This window comes from Cololabis saira, chromosome 1 (assembly GCF_033807715.1).
Source record: "Cololabis saira isolate AMF1-May2022 chromosome 1, fColSai1.1, whole genome shotgun sequence".
NCBI classification, from domain to species: Eukaryota; Metazoa; Chordata; class Actinopteri; order Beloniformes; family Belonidae; genus Cololabis; species Cololabis saira.
The window spans coordinates 46,748,034-46,771,001 of NC_084587.1; the positions used below are offsets into that span (position 1 = coordinate 46,748,034).

The following is a 22,968-nucleotide window of genomic DNA, read 5'->3' on the forward strand; positions in this document are numbered from 1 at the left end:
AGATTTCATCGAATCCATTGATACTAAATACATCATGCTGGCTGACCGGGAAGGGAGTGAAAAGTTGTTGCAAAGTTGAACTGTTTTACCGCGAAGTGACTATCGACTTCATTTTAAGCTGGCATGTGGTGCAGCTAATTATGGTGGAGTATCATGCTACATAAGAGGTAAAAAATACAAGAGTGACACTTTTGACAATATAGCAGACTGAGCTTTAAAGCTACCGTGAAACCATCATATATCTTGAGATTTTTTTTTTTTTTTTTTTACCTTGTCTGCACACATATTATTGATTGATATTATTGATTGGGAGGGGGTGGGGGGGGGTGGTGACGACATCCACTGCCAATCCAGGAAGCAGGAACACACGGAGACACACGTCAAGCACTGGCAATCTGCAACAAAAAACCACAAACAAAGCACGAAACCGGCACGGAGCCAACCAAAACACGAACAGCAATCGACCTAAATCTTGAGATCTGATCGCAGTCTGAGCTAAGCTATCGCTACCGCTACCTAAACCCAAAAACTAGAGAGCCAGCATGCAGGTGAACAAGCCAGTGTGTATGTCTATGTGTGTGTGTGTGTATGTATATGATCATGCGTGTGTGTGTGTGTGTGTGTGTGTGTGTGTGTGTGTGTGTGTGTGTGTGTGTGTGTGTGTGTGTATGCATGTGACTAAATGACTATATGTGTGTATGTGTGTGTGTGTGTGTATGTGTGTGTGTGTGTGTGTGTGTGTGTGTGTGTGTGTGTGTGTGTGTGTGTGTGTGTGTGTAATAAACCAAACAAAGCTCCACCTGAAGTGTATCTATAGTGGGGGAGGGGGGGGAGCAACCCCGCCACCCACGAGACCAGAGGCCGACAAGGAAGAGCCCGGAACCCAGGCCACCGGCAAACCCCACAGAGGGGAGAAGTAGGAGGGAGGCAACCCACCGCCTGCGAGGCCCCCCCCCCCACCCGGCGGCGGCCGAGGGGGCCCGCGGGCGGGGCCCCCACGGCGCGGAAAGAAGCAGCCAGGGATCCCGCGGCGGCGGACCGCGACCCAGGCAATCCCCGGCCACCCGGGCCGGACACGCGGCCAGGAGGCCCTCACCCTTCAGGCCAACGACCCCCACCCGGCAGGGGGCCAGCCTGCCCGGAGAGACAGAGCCGCCCCGGCCGCCGACGCGGGCAGGCGCACCCGTCCCCCACGAAAGTGGCCCTCCAAGACCAGAGGGGCGCCCCGCCGTAGAGGCAGCGGGGGGGACCGGAGACGGGCCCGGAGAGAGGGAACCCCCCAACAAGGCGACACCCGCGCAGGCCCGACAACGGAGGGCCCCAGACCCAGGCATCCCACTCATTCATCCATTCACCTATCCGATACCTATACTAATAATAATATAATATACTATACATAATAATAATAATAATAATACTAATAATAATAATAATAATAATAATAATAACCATCTTTGTATAATATAATATTGATAAATTATTAATATTATATCTTGAGATTTCAATGAATTAATCGATACATCATTCTGACTTACTGGGAAAGGGGTGAAAAGTTGTAGCCTGTTTTACCACGAAGTGACCATTGCCTGTGCGTCTTCTTTGTTCTGATTGGCAGAGTGTTGGTGCATACCCATACATTCATTTATTTGCAGCAACAAATCATTAACAATTACATCACACTTAATTGAAAGGCCGTTTATTTAAAATAATGTAACATAATGTAACATTGGGAAATTTCCTGGTACTTACCGTAGCCTACATGGCAATTCTCCCTTTCCTGCATTCACATAGGGTAGATTCATTTAAGTTCACCAGTCATTATTTATTTGCAAGCCTTTAATTGTCAGTGTTCAGACAGTCTTGGCCCATGTAACTATCAAAAAGAACACGAACCAGTCTTAAATCTTGACAAATGTTTTTATTAGGCCTACTTCAAAGAATGGACTACCTATTCAAGCTTTTGGCTTTTGATATGCAGACATTAAATGGTTCAAACATTGGCTCATAAGTCACCAGCATAGGCTCGTAGCCATAGCCCTTAAAATCATATGAGCATGAATGACCTGTGTGTGTGTGTGTGTGTGTGTGTGTGTGTGTGTGTGTGTGTGTGTGTGTGTGTGTGTGTGTGTGTGTGTGTGTGTGTGTGTGTGTGTGTGTGTGTGTGTGTGAGAGTTATTAATAACTTAGAACTGCTCTGTCACTTTCTGACCTGCCCACCTGACATGCGGGTTGCTTGTCAACATTCCAGTCACTATTGGCAGGTGTATAAGTAAACAAATAAACAACAACAACCACAAAGATCATTATTTTGTCTCATATTATATTTGTGGGAAGTTATTACATTTACAGATTTTTACCTTCCCACATATGTAATAATTTTACGGCAAAATGTAATAGTTATTACATTTGCAGGAAATTCACTATTACGTTTGCAGTAGGAAAGTTTTATTACGTTTGTGGGAAATGTATTACATTTGTGGGATTATTACATTCAAAGCTGCAGATTTGTATTACATTTGTGGTTTATTACGTTTGTGGGCTGTTATTACGTTTGCGGGTGTAACAAAGTGAGTGTCTCGAAAACAAAATCCAGAGAAAGATGTTTTCTTCCACAGATATCGTGCGGATCTCATGTGCGACACTTTGAAGTGTCAATGTCTGACCAACAGGTGGCGCTCTTAACTCGCGTTCTCTTTCAATTCAACGTTTAATACATTTTGAGGCTTATTTAAACAGCGATATCACAACCACACACAAAAAGTTAATTCATTTAGAGTTTATTCACACGTACAAAATATGTACAACTAAGTTGAGATTTTTATGGAGTTTAGTTTTAGGATGGATGACAGCAATGACAATGGTCTCAGTGTGGTGAACTGTAAAGGTGATAAACACTGAGTCAAACATTTATAAATGTACAGACACAAACACTGAACAATATTTTACAGTAGAGACAAGTGTTCACTTTTCTTATTTATTTCAATTCTTTTGTTATTACTCTCTGTGAATATTGATTTTCTCAGGACTGAACAGACACAGGAGAGAATGCAAATCAAAAAACACAATTGTTAGCAGGTAAATGACTGAAAATATCATAATTCCCCTCGATCAATCGCTGTTACTGTTTGGTTAAAAGTTGTATATTTTGTAAGCAAGGTTACAATAAAAATCACACATTTACTTGAGTTTGAAGAACTCACAACTTATAGATTTTAATTGAAAAAAATAAATTTTAGGAAAACAGTTTTCAAAGTAAAAAATTGATAAAACAAAGAAACTTCTGTAGCTGATTTGCAGCAAATAATCTTGGCTGACTTCTGAAAACACCAGTTTCTCCAGGGGGGCAGCTGTGGCTGTGTGCTCCCCGGTGTCTGCGAGCTGCTTCATCTCAGCGTCTCTCCTCTTCAGCTCGGTGATCTCCTGCTGCAGCTTCTCCTCCAGCTCTCTGACTCTCCTCACTTCAGTTTCCTGCTGGGATCTGATCTGCTGCTTCACAGCAGAGCTTCTTTTCTGGATGAGAGAGATCAGCTCAGTGAAGATCCTCTCACTGTCCTCCACTGTTTTATCAGCAGACTGATCGATGGCCTCCACGTCCTGCTGAAGCAGCTTCACATCTTTCTCTCTGTCTGGATCTCCTGCTGGAGTTGTTGTCGTCTCACCTCCATCTCTCTCTGCTGAGACTTACCTATGAGTATCACTATCAGCTGCACCTTCCACTGCAATCACCTTGTGCAGGGAACAGAAACTGAAGCTCTTACAGCGCTGCACAAGTTGGTTCCATGTTGAAACTGCAGATCTGGAGGGGAGGGAACCACCAAAGAAATGTGCACAGACTGGAGCTGCTGGTTTTAGGACAGAATTCATTTCACATGATGTTGTATGATAAACATTGATGCTACAAACTATTTTTAAAGTGACAGAGTTCTGTTTCTCTTTTCAGTCAGTTGAATAAATTATTTCATTAATGACAATGGCCGGGTTTCCCAGATCCAACCTCTCTTAAGGATTTAAGAGAGGTTCAAAGAAGGTTTGAACTAAGAGAGAATCCTAAGATACGGGTGTTTCCCAGATGACTTCTTAACACCGTCCTTTAGTTTCGCTCTTTTAGACACTCTTTGGAGCAGCTGTCCGGTTCTGAAACCAAATGAATCGATGCCAGGCAAATCGATCACCGATCACTATCAGCGCATTTTCACACGCAGCACTGCTGCCTAACGCACTAATTCACTGCTGCCTGTGCGTTATAATAAAAAATTAAGATGATAAATATAATTCAATGACCCTTTTTCATCCAAACGGTGCGTTACTCCGTTATTTCTGGCTACAGTGAGGCTTTTTTTCCCCACACACGGAGACCGGGAGTAAACGGGGTGGGCGTGTGTGTGCGTTCAAAAACATGAGCCAAGAGAAGGCGAGTTTCGCAAATCGCAACGTGGAATTACAGCAAACCCTGGTTTTTCGCAGGGGTTATGTTCCAAAAAGAACCCGTGATAAGTTAAATTCTTTTTACAATTATAGAGGGCTTCAGATTGCAGAGATCATCCCCGCCTCGCACGTATTCCTCCTCTTCTGAATGATGCTGCATCCCTGGGTTTTTTCAAGAGAAGAAAATAGTTATGGGTCGTTGTCTTCGCTCTTTTTTCTTCTGGGCAAAAAGATTCTTTAATATAAACCGACACCATTGATTATATTTGAGACTGTAATGAACGATTCATCAAAGGATCCCGTTGATCAGCTGCTGCTTCCCTGTCATCACATAGATGCGCTCGGGCGCGGCGCAGGAGGATCGGTGTCCCGGCTGCCTGACAGCCCGGTCCGACAGCACGTCCAGGGGACTGAAGTGCTGACGCACGAATGCGTTCATATAAACAGTTCTGCTTCGCGCACGGTGACGCGGTTGATTTGCAGCGAGAACATGCTGTATAGCAGCCAAATTATCAAATAAATGATATTCATGATGATCGTTTTATTTGTGCGCATAAAGCATATACAGGAACACACTTGTTATTCCTTATTTTTCTTTTTTTTCCCCCTTTGCTGTCACCAATAAATGCTAAACAATATAAATCTAAAGTATAAAATAGATCAAAATTTGTGCGGGGTGCATTGTTTTAATATCTCATTGCTTGGTGTGATATTGATTTGCCTGACGCGGCTGGATCTGTGAGTCTTTGTTCACTAAGATGGTTGGAAAGACTGGGTCAGCAGCATCTTTCATTTCCTTCTTAATGAAAGAGATACTTAAGCTAAGAGCAACTCTGGGAAACGCGATTTTCTTTCACAGGCTCCTTAAGAAGGTTTGAAAGAAGTCTTTCGCTGTTAAGAACTACTTAACTGATCTGGGAAACCCGGCCAATGTGTGTCAAATACAGACCAGCATTGACTTATTAACTATTAGTTTGAAACACACATTTGAAACAAGCTGAAGTCCATCCATCCATCCCTCCCTCCCTCCCTCCCTCCATCCATCCATCCATCCATCCATCCATCCATCCATCCATCCATCCATCCATCCATCCATCCATCCATCCATCCATCCATCCATCCATCCATCCATCCATCCATCCATCCATCCATCCATCCATCCATCCCTGAGTTAAACTATGTTCTATTAGTACAGTACAGGAGCTATACTTTTTTTTTCATTTTTGGATGCCTTCACAGTTTTCTTTTACCAGAACACTTTGGTCTATTAACATAACAAATAATAAATCCACTTTTCTTCTTTCTTTTTTGGTGGTTATGTAATGTATAGTCAGGTGACCTGACATGCAAAAGATGCCACAAGAGACTTGACTGGAACCCAACATAACAGTTTGTTGATTTCATTTAAAGCCATATAATCTCCAAATACTACTTCAATCCAATCTGACTATATTTCCTACTTTTAGGGGGTCACCAAAATGACATTATTCCATCTCAGTCTGTGTTGGTCTTTATTGTTGCAGTGTAAACTTGTGGGAACAGCCTGAGAAACCTTAGAAGTTGGGCTTATACACATACAACAATGTGAGAGACTGAAAAACACCCATCCTGAAACAGGTCTTTTAGGTCTGCTAAAGGTGGATCTACCAGTTCCTGACTCATGAGGTATTGCCCATACGATTGTTTCCTTTTTGGCATCATTTTTATTAAATAAATGAATGCAAGGTGAATAATGCCATATATTATTGTTCCTTTGGTGTTGTATTTGTGTAAAACTATGATTCGTTTTATCAGGGATTTTATTATGTCAATTTTTAAAAACAACAACCTTTTCTATGATTCTATGTTACTGCTCTTTCTGATTAGGGGTGATTTACACCCAGAAACAGGTGCATTCATAATTCTCAATTACAATTAGTTTGCTTTAAAATGTATTTTAAAAATATATTCAAATCGGCTTTTAAATAGCATTTGAATGTGTTTTATTCTGAAGTCCCCCCACCTCACATCCTGGTATTACACAGCAAGTGCATGTTCTGTGTTTATTTAGGCTGATTTATGGTCCGCGTTACACAACGCAGAGCCTACGGCATAGGGGACGCGGCGACGCACACCTTACGCCGTAGCCTACGGCGTAAGCTCTGCGTCGATTTAACGCGGGACCATAAATCAGGCTTTAAAGACGCACTGAGCAGCAGCAGCCGCACTTCCAGCCTGCGCGCAGTCAGGATTCAGCTCGGTTCATACTCCACCTTTATCCCGGATTCAAGCTCCACAACGGCACACTGGGAGGAAAAACCCGCTGATAATTTAGACCCAAGTTTCTTGCATCTACTTTTCTTTCAAGGACTGAAGGTATCGTGGTACTTAACCTCAATTTATAGTCGTTATTTCGCACTTCGGTTGTGTTTTGACAGCTTCTCTTTTCAGATTAGTTAAAGCCTCTATTTAAAGTCAGTCTCCATTTAGTTCTAACTTCTCTACGGTGATAAGTGTGTGCAGATTGAAATGTATTTTCTGTTTAGAAATAAATGGAATATGTAATCTGGCTGATCACTTTCGTTTCCAGCTGGTGAGTTAAGTTTCGTTTCTCCCTCTCCCCTCGCAGGAAATCTCGCGATGGCTGACGGAGGGGAATGTGACTTCTCCCTGATGAGTCTGGAGGATGAGCTGACCTGCAGCATCTGTCTCAGTACCTTCGACTGTCCGGTCACCATCCCCTGCGGACACAACTTCTGCCAGGACTGCCTGCTGGCCACCTGGAAGGATTCCTACACCTGTCCCCAGTGCAGGACCGTGTTCGCCACCAAGCCGGAGCTGAAGAAAAACACGGTCCTCAGCACCGTGGTCCAGACCTTTAACCTGAGGTCCAACAAGAGCCCCGCCGCCGGTCCGCTTGTGGAGGAGACCCAGCCCCGGGAGAAGGATGTGATCCGCTGCGACAACTGCATGGAGGCGGAGGCGGCGCAGACCTGCCTCACCTGCATGGCCTCTTTCTGCGAGCAGCACCTGCGGCCGCACCGGGACAACCCCATCTTCCGGGTCCACCAGCTGAGCCCGCCCATCGGGGACCTGATGGAGCGCATCTGCTCCGACCACCACAAGCTGATGGAGCACTTCTGCACCCAGCACGACCGCATGATCTGCAGCCAATGCCTCCAGCAGGTCCACAAAGGATGCTCCTTCACCTCCCCGGAGGCCCACAGGGCCACCAAAGAAGTAAGAGTACAAGCTGAAAGTTTAAAGTTTAGGTTTAGTTAAAGGGGACCTATTATGAGAAACAGGTTTTCTCTTGCTTTAACATATATAAAGTGGTCTCCCCTCAGCCTGCCAACTCAGAGAAGGAGGAAAGCAACCAAATTCTGCAGTATCTGTTAGGGATGGGCGGTATGGACTATAAAATGTATCACGATAATTTCTGGCATTTATCCCAATAACGATAAAAATGACGATAAAAAAAATACCAATACAAAAAGTGTCATCAACGGGAATCTTTCTTTCTTTCTTTCTTTCTTTCTTTCTTTCTTTCTTTCTTTCTTTCTTTCTTTCTTTCTTTCTTTCTTTCTTTCTTTCTTTCTTTCTTTCTTTCTTTCTTTCTTTCTTTCGGGCTCATTTCTTTCTTTCTTTCGGGCTCATTTCTTTCTTTCTTTCTTTCAGGCTCATTTCTTTCTTTCTTTCGGGCTCATTTCTTTCTTTCTTTCTTTCTTTCTTTCTTTCTTTCTTTCTTTCTTTCTTTCAGGCCCATTTCTTTCTTTCTTTCAGGCTCATTTCCTCAATTTATTGTTTTTACCGCGAGATGACAATTTCTTACCGTGGGGAATTTTTTGGACGGTTTATCGTGAACGGTAAAATAATACAGCCGCCCGGATGATCTGTCCAGTGTGATGTGGATCTACGAGCCGTTCAGATTCTGCTCCTGTCGTTACGTAACGACGGGAGCGATTCACATCAGTTGGCCTCCGATTTGTGAAATCACGCCCACAACTAACTCCGCCGGCCGGAGCTTCCGCCATTTTTTCGTAGCGGTGTATCGCGTCATTCAGGCAGCCAATCAGCACAGAGCCTCATTATCATAGCCCCGCCCACTCAGAATCCTGCATAGATAATGAGGTTAGAGAATGGGATAATAAAGACATGGCTCAGAGGCTGAATTTCTAATTTATTTAGCAAAAACAATCAAAAGCTTGTTTTTAAGACATTCAAGGCCTGTTTAAAATAGGTATTAGATGCCATAATAGGTCCCCTTTAAAGAAGCAGTTCACCAATCCATTTTTTTTTGTAACTTTTGGGCTGAAACCAACAATGAACCAAGAATTTGATTTGATTTATTTACTTGCACATTTTTGAAAGAAGAAAAGAAAAAAATACAATGGAATGCATTTAGAGAAAATTAAAAAAACAAAACAACAACATAAAAGAAATTGTGCTGGAGAGGTCAGAAACCTGAGGGCTTATCGAGTGGCCTCCCCTCTATGATACACTTCAGACAGTAAAACAAAACATACTTTAGAAAAAAAACACAAGATGATTAAATAATAGTTAAAATAGTCATCATAAAATAACAAAAAAATATGATAAAAGGAGCAGAATGTAGCATAAACGAAAACAAAGAGTATCTAGATATATAGTATATACAGTGTACATGTACATGTAGAGACACACAAGCTACAGCAGACGTTGATGGTACTGGGTCAGCAGCTCTTTACATCTCAGCTATGAGTTTGTTTTTTAATCTTTTTTTGAAAACAAGGAGGGACGGAGTGCTAGGTACTAGGTTAGAGATGTTATTCCCCCGGGCGACTCCTCTATTTAATATTACATTGCCCTCTAATGGTGCAAGATCGGGGTGGATGGAGATGAGATGCTAATCTAGTTGGATTTAATTTTATACAAAAGTATTGTTGGAAGTGGAGTGGTAGTGACTGGCTTAAATACAGATTTTGTAAATAAAAATAGAGATTTGCATTTTATTGATATCAAAAATATTTATAATCTTGAGTTTAGAAAGAAGGGGAACAGATGGGGCCTGGAAATCTGACCTCGTGATTGTTCTAACAAATCTTTTTTGAAGTAAATAAAGTTTGTGGAGATATGTGCGACAGGTGCTGGCCCAGACAACATTACAATACCAGAGATATGGATAAACTAGACTGTAATACAAAGTTAACAGGCAGGATCTATTGAGAACAAAGGTGATTTTCCTAGTGATTCCTGTCGACTTCGACACGTTTCTGGCCACAGACAATAGTAGCAGCTCCTCGACTGACCACTAGGGAGAGTCTCCAAAATTGAGTGGGCCTCCATTAGCTGTACAGTAAGAGGCGCTGGGATGCAGGGTGTAGCTCTGCCACTTCTTTCTACAGATGACAACATCATTTTACACAACTGGCTGAGCACCACAGGTTTCACAGTCAGTAAAACATCAAAGTTGTCATGTTGATATTTTAGCTGGTTGCATGATTCATAACTTCAAGTCATGCAAGAAAGTGTTCCACCCTCAGAGCTGTCAGGAGCCGTCATAGGACAGGGTGTGACACGCTGCATCATTTAGTGGATACATGCAGAGGTGACGTCTCTTCTCCCATCATGCCTCTGCTGGACAGTGTAGGCAGAGTCACTCCTGAGGGATTAATATAAAATAAATGGACAGTTTTCTACGGTAGTGTATTGCATTCAGTTGAGAAAAAAAAAATCTGCTCTGTTTTTCTGAATTAAAAAGTTAATTATCTCAGAATTCCAAGAAAAGTTTTAATTAAAAAAATAATAATTCTGCTCTCTTTTTCTGAATTAATGAGATACCTCACAACTTTCAAGAAGCTGTCATTCACTTGAGAGCTGGATCTCATGGAAGCAAACATGTCCCTGTCCAGTTTAATCCAGTTTTATTTTACTTTTGGTTTGAAACATTGGGAGATACTCTTGCCTTTATGTTATATAGATGGTATTGTTATTAGTTTGTCGACTTTGCGCAGGCACCTCAGGACTTTGTGGTTGTTCAGATGGAAAGCGATTTTTTTTTTTTTTTTTTTTTTCCATTAAAATCTTTCTCTGAATTCTGAGATCATTATCTCGTTAATTCAGAAAAACAGAGCAGATTTTTTTTTCTCAAGTGAATGCAATACGCTTCGGTACTTTTTAGTTCTCAAAATTCTTTAAAAATATATTATTTTGCCACCAATGGCTGCTATTGAATGTATACAGGAAAGTTAAGGGGGGTCAGGCCCACAGGCCCGGGACTGTAACCCGGGCCGCCTGCAGGCGTCCTGCAGGACGCCTGCAGGACGCCTGCAGGACGACTGCAGGACGCCTGCAGGACGCCTGCAGGACGCCTGCAGGACGCCTGCAGGACGACTGCAAGCCTCGCGCTTGTTTCCACCTGCGTCTGAAGTGACTTAAATTTTTCTTTTTGCAGACTGACCTGAAATCCAAGATGGGTATGCTGGATGGAAAGATAGCCAAGAATACCAACATTATTTCTCAAATGACCGACGTGCAGGACAAGCTGAAGGTAATCCTGAGTTACAGGACAAAACTGTTCAAAGAAACAAAATGTAAATAAATAGATCAACTTTTGCCTTCAGTTGGAGTTCACATGACAATCTTTGCCCCCAGTCTTCTGCCGCCATCAGGAAGAAAGCTCTGGCAGCCGAGTATCAGCAGATGAGGGACATGTTGGCCAGAGAGGAGCATGATGCTCTGACTGCAGTGGACCGAGAGGTGGTGACCGGCGACACCAAACTCAGAGGTCTCATCAAGAAGTTCACGGAGAACATTACCAACATGACCAAAGCTAAAGACGATATCCGCAATCTGCTGAGTTGTTCCCAGACCGCAGCCTTCCTGCAGGTGAGACCACCGCTCCTGTCTGCACAGCTGAGGTAACACATCCAGGGCAGAGAGAGAGAGAGTCTGGGAAACATAGCGATCCTTCCTGAACTGACTTCAGTCTTTGTGGCTGAATGGAAACATTCCTATTCTGTGCACAAATACACCTGAAAGCTGCCAAAGCTTTCAGGATTTCAGTCTCCCACTCTGTCCACCCTCTGCTTTTGAACTAGATGCTGTAACTACTCCGCTTGGAGCAGCCCCCCATCCCCAACCCAGAGTTTACGATCCAGCCTCTTCGTACTGAGGACCAGATTTTCAGATTTGGAGATCCTGAGTTTTTACCTCAGTAGCTTTAGCAGACAACTCAATTTCTTGTTAAAGATCTCCGCTGGCTTCTGTCCATAAACATGAACAGATATGATGACGAACGGCACTCCTGCTGTTGTCCAGTACCACCATACTCACTCTGACTAACTTTCAGACTGAGCTCCTGCTACGGTTCAGCCAGGAGTGTGTGTTTGCTATATGGGATGACGAACACTGAAATTTACCATTTTATATTATTGTGATGTTCCTGAATAAAGCCATTAGGCCTGTGTCGACTTTCCGATTCTAAATCGATTCTCATATGAATTCGTAAAAATCGATTTGTATATCTAAAGATCGATTTTTTTTTTTTGATTTTTTTTTTTTTCTCATCATAACATTACAACTTTTGGTATTTTTTGTTTATGCCCAAAAAAGGAAGGAATGTTTTGTTGTACACAATGTTTTTGCCTTTTAATATCTTTAAAGGTATGAAATATAGACAATTTATGCAATTATAACTGAAAACATTAAAGTTTTCAGTTGTAATTGCATAAATTGTCTATATTTCATTACTTTATATACTGTTTTGGGGTTAAATGGAAAAATGAAAACGGAATGTGTTAAAAAGTAAAACTGATTTCATACGTCAATCCTGCCACACGATGTTTCTGAAAGCAGTTCTATCAGCATTCTGGGAGGTGATTGGTCCTTACAGCATCATTAGCTGCCAATACTTGCTGTTGAATCTCAATATAATACTAGTATTAATATGTTGCATAACTACATAGTCAAATAATTCATGCAACGGCTCAAAAAACAGTTTTAATAACACTAACCCAAATCAATATCGGAATCGAATCAAATCGAATCAAATCTTGATAATCGATTCTGAATCTTAACAATCGGAATCAAATCGATTCTCTACATTTGAATTGATCCCCAGCCCTGAAAGGCATGTGTCTATTCTTGCAGACGTCGTTCAACGTTCCCCAAGCTGCAACCTTTGAACCCTACTGTCCTCGGGTCAGTCTGGACTCCAAGAAAGTGTTGGCAACAGAGGCCTTTGCTGCTGAGCTGAAGAAGACGCTGGCAGAGTACTTTGAGCAGCCGGTCGAGGCCAGACTGCCCCTGCACAAACCACGTAAATATCCCCAGGCTTTTCTAAATAGCAGAAGTTACACATTAAAACTCTGCTGAGGAATTAGAGTTAAGTTAATGTGTCCAATTTTATTACAGCCACGCCCACTTACACTCCCACTTACAATCCCGGTGAGTTGTTTATGCAGGAATTCCTCTTTAAAAATCTGCTGAGGAAGTATAGTTAAGTTAATGTGTCCAATTTTATTACAGCCACTTACACTCCCACTTACAATCCCACTTTTGCACCTGGTGAGTTGTTTATGGGTAGTGGTGGAAGCAAAAATCCAATCAAAGCAAATCCTCAAATTGGTGATCTGATTTCTTGTGGTGGGATATAAATGCATCTATTTACTGTAAAGTGGTGTGGATAAAAGATCATGTGTATGACACTCTCATGTTTTCAGGTCAAATGGCAGGTTTTAACCCACATTTTATACCTTTAATCCCAAAAATAAATGAGCAAGGTGGGATATTTATATGATATACTTTTTTTTTCATTCAATAAGTGAGAAGACTTGTGTCTAGAATATAATACATTCTCTTTTCTTTGCAGCCCCTATCAAATTACCCAGGTCCCACAGTCCCGGTCCTGCCCAGAAGGCAGTCCAAAAGAAGAAACCTCAGAGTAAGAACATGTCTTTATTTTGTTGTATAGAAAAAAAGAATTGAACCTTTGTCAGCATTCTGATTGGTCCCTGACTGACCAATCAGAAAAATGATTCTGCGTTGCTACATCCGGGCAGAATATCTGGTTGGACAAAACCGCCATCTCTCTCGTTCACATCAATGGAAAAAGCAAAGTTTTTACTTTCCTTGTATCGAAATTTAAATCACTGGATTATTTTTTTAAACTTCGTATTAGTAAAAGGAACACTTGGGAACACACTGCACACAGTGTAGTGAGGGTGCAGAGTATTTTTATCCCCAAACTGGCAGAAATCCGATCCGTACTTCCAAAACAAAGTCGGCTCGCCAGCAGGCTACACCGCCAAAGCGTTTTATTTATTTATTTTAAAATGGTACAGCGGTGTACTCGGGGCACTGGTAAAATTGAAACTCGCTACTAGGAATGGGTGATATTTTACCGTTCACGATATACCGTCAAAAAAATTCCTCACGATAAGAATTTGTCATGTCGCGGTAAAAACAATAAATTCCCATTGATGATGTTTTTGTGTAAAACTGATTTATGGAAGGAAGGGAGGAAGTAAGGAAGGAAGGAAGGAAGGAAGGAAGGAAGGAAGGGAGAAAACAAGGAAAGAAGGAAGGAAGGGAGAAAAGAGGAAGGGAAGAAGGAAGGAGAGAGCAGGAGGAAAGAAGGAAGGAAGGGGAAAAAAGAAGGAAGGAAGGAAGGAAGGAAGGAAGGAAGGAAGGAAGGAGGGAGGGAGGGAGGGAGGAGTGAGTGAGTGAGTGAGTGAGTGAGTGAGTGAGTGAGTGAGTGAGTGAGTGAGTGAGTGAGTGAGTGAGTGAGTGAGTGAGTGAGTGAGTGAGTGAGTGAGTGAGTGAGTGAGTGAGTGAGTGAGTGAGTGAGTGAGTGAGTGAGTGAGTGAGGAAGGAAGGGAGAAAACAAGGAAAGAAGGAAAGAAGGAAGGAAGGGAGAAAAGAGGAAGGGAAGAAGGAAGGAAGGAAGGAAGGAAGGAAGGAAGGAAGGAAGGAAGGAAGGAAGGAAGGAAGGAAGGAAAGGGGAGAAGGAAGGGAGAAAACAAGGAAAGGAGGAAGGAAGGGAGAAAAGAAGGAAAGAAAAAGAAAGAAGGAAGGAAGGAAGGAAGGAAGGAAGGAAGGAAGGAAGGAAGGAAGGGAGAAAACAAGGAAAGAAGGAAGGAAGGGAGAAAAGAGGAAGGGAAGAAGGAAGGAGAGAGCAGGAGGAAAGAAGGAAGGAAGGGGAAAAAAGAAGGAAGGAAGGAAGGAAGGAAGGAAGGAAGGAAGGGAGGGAGGGAGGGAGGGAGGGAGGGAGGGAGGGAGGGAGTGAGGGAGTGAGGGAGTGAGTGAGTGAGTGAGTGAGTGAGTGAGTGAGTGAGTGAGTGAGTGAGTGAGTGAGTGAGTGAGTGAGTGAGTGAGTGAGTGAGTGAGTGAGTGAGTGAGTGAGTGAGTGAGTGAGTGAGGAAGGGAGAAAACAAGGAAAGAAGGAAAGAAGGAAGGAAGGGAGAAAAGAGGAAGGGAAGAAGGAAGGAAGGGGAAAAAAGAAGGAAGGAAGGAAGGAAGGAAGGAAGGAAGGAAGGAAAGGGGAGAAGGAAGGGAGAAAACAAGGAAAGGAGGAAGGAAGGGAGAAAAGAAGGAAAGAAAAAGAAAGAAGGAAGGAAGGAAGGAAGGAAGGAAGGAAGGAAGGAAGGAAGGAAGGAAGGAAGGAAGGAAAGAAAGGGGAGAAGGAAGGGAGAAAACAAGGAAAGGAGGAAGGAAGGGAGAAAAGAAGGAAAGAAAAAGAAAGAAGGAAGGAAGGAAGGAAGGAAGGAAGGAAGGAAGGAAGGAAGGAAGGAAGGAAGGAAGGAAGGAAGGAAGGAAAGAAAGGGGAGAAGGAAGGGAGAAAACAAGGAAAGGAGGAAGGAAGGGAGAAAAGAAGGAAAGAAAAAGAAAGAAGGAAGGAAGGAAGGAAGGAAGGAAGGAAGGAAGGAAGGAAGGAAGGAAGGAAGGAAGGAAGGAAAGAAAGGGGAGAAGGAAGGGAGAAAACAAGGAAAGGAGGAAGGAAGGGAGAAAAGAAGGAAAGAAAAAGAAAGAAGGAAGGAAGGAAGGAAGGAAGGAAGGAAGGAAGGAAGGAAGGAAGGAAGGAAGGAAGGAAGGAAGGAAGGAAGGAAGGAAGGAAGGAAGGAAGGAAAGAAAGGGGAGAAGGAAGGGAGAAAACAAGGAAAGGAGGAAGGAAGGGAGAAAAGAAGGAAAGAAAAAGAAAGAAAGACAGACAGACAGACAGACAGACAGACAGACAGACAGACAAATTCCCGTTGATGAGGTTTTTGTGTAACAAACATGGCAGATCTGAGAGCGAAATAGATTCATAGTTAAAAAGATGGAATTGAATTGGTATTTTTTTTATCGTCATTTTTATGGTTATCGGGATAAATGCCAGAAATTATCGTGATACATTTTTTAGTCCATACCGCCCATCCCTACTCGCTACCCAGAGAGAATCACAGGAATACATTTCATGCCAAAACCGACAGTACATTACGAAAAATGTCTGCTTTGGATAAATGTGGCCGGCCAGACAACCTTTCCACCGTGCTATCAGCTAAACCAACCAAAATATCTTGTTTTCGCCAAAAACCTCAGTTTTTTACTCACTACACGGCACCTTCACTACACGGCACCTGAAGTGTTCCTTTTTATTTATATCTAATTGCTGTTGATTTTCTTTGATCCAATAATAAGAAATAAAGTGGATTAAAATCCAGTTTTTACAATGGAAGTGGATGGGAGATGACAGTTTTGTCTGACCTAGCAACGGGGGGCGCGGCTTCACAAAGGGTCAATTGACCGTGTATAAAAAGAATTGGACAACCGCCTGTGATGGTGCACGCAGTTTTTCTGTTGTCAGTTATAAGCCTGTTTGTAATGTCTCTGGACGATGTCAGTTAGGCAGAAGCCAATCCGCCCCAGTTAATCAAAAAACTTTATTGTTGCATGCCCACCTGACCTCAGTCACCACAACCTAGTTAACTCATCCATGATGGAACAGCTATGGAACAAGGTTGACAACTCCCTGAAAAATAAATAAGGGACACCTCATCAGCAGGGCCGGCCAACCTGATTTCCTTCACCCTTCCTGGCGTGGTGAATTTTTTTAGCACCTTTTTTTGTCAGTGAAACGATTTTTTAACTATTTGACTCAAACCTGAATTGAAGTAGATGCATATTTTTGAATGCCATGAACAAATTATTATCCAGCAATTCACTTTAAAAACAAAATAACAAAATGAACTGAATAAAACAAGTATCTTTCTTAAACAGAAACCTGTCCTGCTTAACTTAAAATTGTATAAATGAATATAAAACATTAGAAAGAAAGCAGAACATCCATTCTGTAATAGTGCACATTTTTATAGCAATAACAAAAGTGGAAACAGAAAGTCTGTATTAAACTTGTAAACATATTTGTGTCTCAAAGGCCATGACTGTAGCTACAGTTGTAGTAAAACAGAAAAAAATAACTTATGAACTCAACAGCTCAAAGCCATTTTCCATTGGCATTTTAGGACTATTTTCAGACTCACACAGTAATACGGGACAAAGTGCGTCTCTTTTCAGCTCAATACGGGACGCAGACTTTAGTTTATACATACGGGAAGATTCTGTTTTTCAATGCACGGTTGGCGACCCTAGATCCAGGTAAAGGTAGGATCTGGAAGTGTCCAGCTCAAGTCGGAGCGTGGCCTGGTCAGAGGAGCCAGCGGTTCTGGTTGGTCCCCGGGGCCCGTCCTCCCTTTATCCCCAACAGCAGCCGGTGCTGCTGCCTCTGCTTAGCTTCATCTCCGGGTCTCTGCCCAATGGCAGCCTCCATCAGACTCCTCTGGTACGCTGTTCAACCCTGACCTTGATCGGTCTCTTTGGTGATCAGCTGTGAATACTCTTCATGGACTGAAAAGAAAAGAAAAACACTTTTAAGTTACTTGCAACCATGACATCACTCTCTGGTTTGTGGACTTTTTTTTTTTACGTCATATTTAGTGTGTACTTAAAAAATGTAAGTATTTGCTGACTTTAAATGCTCATGCAAAAGTTAATATGAAAAATGTTTCTGTAGAAACCAAAAAGGCCCCTGAAGACAGTTTGGGGAATAAGAGTCTGGCCAAGTCCATGGAGTCCCTCCTTGAGTTTGGTGACAAAGACAAACCCAGAGGACGTCCTCCAAAGACTGAAGGCAAAGAAACGACAGGTAGAAGCCACATTTCAATCTTCTTCTCTTGGCTCTTTTCTTCAAGGGTCAGCACACCGGATCACTCGTTTCCAACGCTGCCACTTCCTCTGGATCTCCTTCTGTCGCACCAACCGGGTGCTCGTCCTCTTTCTCTGCATCCAGGAATCTCCTCTTTGGCTTTTTTCTTCTTCCTAACAGCTCTTTCTCCAGCATCCTTCCACCAATGTACTCGCTGTCCCTCCTTTTCGACCTATCCTCTTACTTTGCCTCCAAGACATCCGGCCCTGGTTGTTCCCCCGATGCTCTCGTTTTTAATCTCATCCATTTTAGTCACTCCTAAAAGAAGATCTGAACATCTTCAGCTTTTACCTTCTACCGGTTCTGCCTCTGTCTCCAAGCCAGAACGGCTGCTCTCACTAGGGTCTTGTAAATCTTTAACTTCATGAATCTATTTATTTTATATTATAGGTAATCCCAAATATTATTGTATGGCATTTAAAAAAAAAGATGATTATCTTGCAGACAGCAAGATTAAAGGGGGGGAAAAGAACATCTGCATCCCGGTCAGATCCAGAGGAAAGAGGGTAGCAACTTGAATGTTTCCATAAGAAGTAAAAGTGATGATGACATTTGTTGGTGAGCTAGAGTAAAAATGACATTCACGTAGTCAGTAGCTAGAGCCGAGGTGGGGGCTGCTGGTCAGACCTCCGTCTAGCTGGCCAGCTCCTCTGGGGGGACAGGTTTCCTCAGACCAGCCAAGAGACTTCATCTATCACGGATGTCCTTGGGTCTGTCTTGGGGCCTTTTCTGGGTGTGAACTAGGAATGGGTGATATTTTACCGTTCACCATAAACCGTCAAAAAAAATTCCCCACGGTAAGAATTTGTCGTCTCGTGGTAAAAACGATAAATTCCCGTTGATGATGTTTTTTGTGTAAAACTGATTTATGGTTCTGCGTTAAATCCACGCACAACGTACGTGAAGGAAGGAAGGAAGGAAGGAAGGAAGGAAGGAAGGAAGGAAGGAAGGAAGGAAGGAAGGAAGGAAGGAAGAGAGAGAGACAGAAAGAAAGAAAGAAAGAAAGAAAGAAAGAGAAAGAAAGAAAGAAAGAAAAGAAAGAAAGAAAGAAAAGAAAGAAAGAAAGAAAGAAAGAAAGAAAGAAAGAAAGAAAGAAAGAAAGAAAGAAAGAAAGAAAGAAAGAAAGAAAGAAAAGAAAGAAAGAAAGAAAGAAAGAAAGAAAGAAAGAAAGAAAGAAAGAAAGAAAGAAAGAGAAAGAAAGAAAGAAAGAAAGAAAGAAAGAAAGAAAGAAAGAAAGAAAGAAAGAGAAGGCGGATCTGAGACCGAGGAGTCATTCCAGTTTTGCAGTACAGGTGGACTCATTTAATTGGTTTTTTATCAATTCCATTTAATTAGTGTAGTTTAGTAGCATTTAGTATTCTTTTAGAGCAGAAGGAGAAAGAAATGAGAAGGAAAGAAAGATATGAGCCTGAAAGAAAGAAGAAGGAAGGAGGAAGGAAGGAGAAAGAAAGTATCATTTAGTATTCTTTTAGAGCAGTGTTTTGGGGGCTCCAAAGACTGAATGTGGTGATAGATTCATAGTTAAAAAGGTGGAGTTGAATTGGTATTTTTTTTATCGTCATTTTTATCGTTATCGGGATAAATGCCAGAAATGATCGTGATACATTTTTTTAGTCCATACCGCCCATCCCTAGTGTGAACATGCCCAAGAGATGATCCTCACCAGATACTCCAACCACTTGAGCTGGCTTATGTGGAGCAGCAGCGACTCTATCCCGACCCCCCTGGACAGTTGAATCAAGGATATGTGGCTCCTTCATTGATCATCCTCATCCAGGTCTAGCATCGCTCTAAGTGTGGCCCATGGCCTTGGAGCGGTTGGAACCGTATCCTTGTTCTAAAAACATACTAAACACTAACGATGGTGGAGTAAGCTGCTGAACACGGCCATGTCCCATCACGTACATTTTCATGTTGAGTGATATTACTGTTGTAGCATACTGCTACTTTTTTTTTTTTTTTTATTCAAGGTATTTTTATTGTTTTTTCAAGTTTAACAGAATAATTACATACAAGAGAATTAGAATTAACATAGTAAATATGATAAAACACTTATAACTCACACATGTCTTGCTCCAACGGAGCCCCATCCCTACAACTACATTATTGTACCATTCAGAGATAAAATAAAAATAGACAATAAAGTTAAAAAAAACAACAACAAAAAAAAACATACAAAGATATAAAAATAAAAATAAACATTACAGATAACAAATAAGTACATTTTACAATATAAGGGCAGTGGTGGACAGTAACGGAGTAAATTTACTTGAGTACTGTACTTAAGTACATATCCAGAGGATTTGTACTTTACTTGAGTATTACATTTCTTTGGTACTTATTACTCTTACTTGAATACATTTCCAAGACAAATATTTTTACTTTTACTCGAGTAAATTTCTAGGAAGGCTGAAAAGTACTCGTTACTTTCAGGTCTGCTCTGTTTTCTTCTTCCCTAAAATCCTATTGGACACAAGCTGTTTTTGTCAAAGGAGGAGACCTATCACAGTGCACGCTCTCCACTGGGATGTACGTAAAGCAGAAATACGTCAAGCCTCCTCAAAACGATACCGCCAAAGTAGCCTGCGTTTGTCAAGACAGAGCCGCAACAAGTCAAGACAGAGCCGCAACAAGTCAAGACAGAGCTGCAACAAGTCAAGACAGAGCTGCAACAAGTCAAGACAGAGCTGCAACAAGTCAAGACATAGCTGCAACAATGGCTACGCCTGCGTCAGGAGAAGAAAGACAATCCGCTGAGTCGTCTGAGTCTGATAATGAGCCGGACTCGGAGCAGGGACTTTCACAAAATCCTTGGCCGTATCTTAACTCAATGTTTGAGTTCGACCGAGTAAAAAACGAGGGCACAGACAAACCACAGACATTTATTTTCAAATGTTTATTGTGTCTGCCGAAGCAGAACTACCTCTCTGCTTTCAACAACTCAACATCAAATTCTCAGAAACAAGAGTTAAAAGATCCTTAAATTAATTTAGAAAAAATATAGTAATTTACTGATGTGGAAAATAAGAAATTTACTCTTACTCTTACTTTTACTTAAAGTAAATTTAAAAGCATTTACTTTTTGGATACTTAAGTACCCTTAAAAGCAAGTACTTTTCTACTCTTACTCGAGTAATATTTTGACTGAGCTACTTTTACTTGTAACAGAGTTTTGACCAGTAGTATTTGTACTCTTACTCAAGTACTGGGGTCGAGTACTCCAGTACTCGAGTACTGTCCACCTCTGTATAAGGGTCAGTGTCACACACCTGCAATCTCAGTGGCGTCCATTTTTCCTATATAGGTTAAGAAAGGTTGCCAGATATCATAGAATGTCTGGGCACACCCTCTTGTGGAGTAACGAATTCTCTCCAGTGCCAAATGACGTGCAAGATCCTTAACCCATAATTTAGCATACTACTACTACTTTTGAAGATGTAAATGCATACTGGTTTGATGACTAATTTTTATTTTTCTTCCATTATAGGAGACTTCAGAAATGACCAAAGACATAAGTTCTGCTGAGAAAAGAAGTGAGCTTATGAAGTGTAAGTGGAGCAGCTGTGTTTGGATTGTTCTGTAGCGGCAAACGTTGGCGGTATTTGATAGATCTTCCTTCTGCTCTTCCAGTTGGCACGGTGCTCACCTTTGATCCGAGAACAGCCCACAAACGCATCGCGCTAACCGAGGACTTCACCAAGGCCTCCGTGTCAGACGAGCACACGAACTACGCCGACTGCCACCAGCGCTTTTCCGTGTGCTCCCAAGTGCTGGGCTCCAAGGGCTTCTCCAGGGGACGCCATTACTGGGAGGTCCGAATGAGCAGCAACAACTTCATGGGGATCGGCTTGGCCTACAACAGCATCGACCGCAAAGGCCCGTCCAGCCGACTGGGCCGCAACGCTCTGTCCTGGTGCGTCGAGTGGTTCAATGTGAAGCTGTCCGCCTGGCACAACAGCACTGAGACGGTGCTGAATAACCCTGATCCGAAGCGCGTAGGCGTCCTGCTGGACTGTGAGGAGGGGAAGGTTACGTTCTTCAACGTGGCAGACAGGGCATATCCCTTCTACTCCTTCCCCTTCTCCTTCGTCGAGGCCGTCTATCCGGCCTTCTGGATTTTCTCCAGTGGCTCCTACGTTTCTCTGTGCAAGCTGCAGTAGCCTGCGCTCGCATAATTAGCCATGCAAACATGCATGCACATGAAGTCAGTCTTTTTGTCCCTTGTTGATCATTTTGGTAATATTGCTTGAACGTTTGACGTAACAAAATTGAAATCATACACGTTCGCAGTCCAGAGTAAGAGGCCATTTAATCCACACAGACCAGTGGAGAGCAATTTAAAAAAGAAAACAAAACAATATTGTGTCTGTGTCTGAAAAACAGTTCAAAAGATAAAATGTAAATGTCAAATTTGAAGGGGTTTTCACCGTCAGCTAGCACTGTTTCAGTTGAAAGTTGTAAAAAAACAAGTCAAACACAGACTAACCCCACTGTAAAGCGTTGTGCATGTTTCTTTTTATTTGGTTTAATTTTATACTTGACAGCCAATTTCAAAGACGGCCCTTGGTCCCATCTGCTGCAGAAGCTGTGTAATAACACACAGCAAGGTAGTAATTACTGTTTCACTCAAATGATTTAATCTTATTTAGGATTGCTTTGCCACCTTTGGACTAATTTAGCAGCTCTTTCTGAAAGACGTGATTGACACCTGCAAAGCTGCAAACAGCTGTCTCTGTTTCATATAAAACAAGATTACATTAAGATTACATACATTTATATACATACATACATATTACACATTCAGTATATCTCTAAATAATTCTTTTTCGGGTCTTTTTTGTGTTTCTTTGCATGTGGGAGGAAACTGAGGTGATGCCACAATCGGCTGGTATCCTGAGTGAGAGCTCATTGTCGCGGTTATTTTTTTTAACCTGTACGGTGTCCTCACTCCCTGTTGGTCCGTAACAGTGGGATGTTCTTAGGTCTTTACGCCAAGAGAATGTCTGCTCAGTCTGAGACGTATGAAGCTGGGGCAGAATGAATGGATGTCGGGGTGTGGTGAGATATGATGTGTTTGTAGCTGGGTCAGGTGTGAAGCATCAGCTGAGACTCCACAGAGGAGCCGGCTGTCCTTCTCAAACCACAGCCACAATCCACACCCATCACACCTGCTGTTTCCTCTCAGATTTCTTTCAGCCACTTTATGAGAAGCATTTAGACACTTGATTTTAAAGCTACTTCTCATGTGCAGAAAGAGCTGAGGGAACCATCTTTCATCTAATCAGGATGTAAGATGGCCCATACGGCAGCGGGAGTTGAACCTCGCTTCCTGCTTTTCAGCA

At 42.3% G+C, this 22,968-nt stretch overlaps 1 protein-coding gene across 3 annotated transcripts; it reads left to right on the forward strand.

Annotated features, from left to right (window-relative positions):
- Window positions 1-6,642: 6,642 nt before the first annotated feature.
- Window positions 6,643-22,493, forward strand: LOC133446657 (E3 ubiquitin/ISG15 ligase TRIM25-like). 3 transcript variants are annotated; one of them, XM_061724689.1, is made up of 12 exons: window positions 6,643-6,780; window positions 7,034-7,644; window positions 10,838-10,933; window positions 11,038-11,271; window positions 12,535-12,703; window positions 12,799-12,831; window positions 12,913-12,951; window positions 13,107-13,166; window positions 13,256-13,327; window positions 17,435-17,565; window positions 21,114-21,174; window positions 21,257-22,493. In XM_061724689.1, exons 2-12 carry the CDS (start codon window positions 7,045-7,047, stop codon window positions 21,784-21,786), a joined length of 2,025 nt encoding a protein of 674 aa, XP_061580673.1. In that variant the 5' UTR covers window positions 6,643-6,780; window positions 7,034-7,044; the 3' UTR covers window positions 21,787-22,493. The 3 variants fall into 3 exon arrangements, with proteins under 3 accessions (XP_061580673.1, XP_061580674.1, XP_061580675.1); XM_061724690.1 differs by lacking the exon at window positions 12,913-12,951; XM_061724691.1 differs by lacking the exons at window positions 12,799-12,831; window positions 12,913-12,951; window positions 13,107-13,166.
- Window positions 22,494-22,968: the final 475 nt, after the last annotated feature.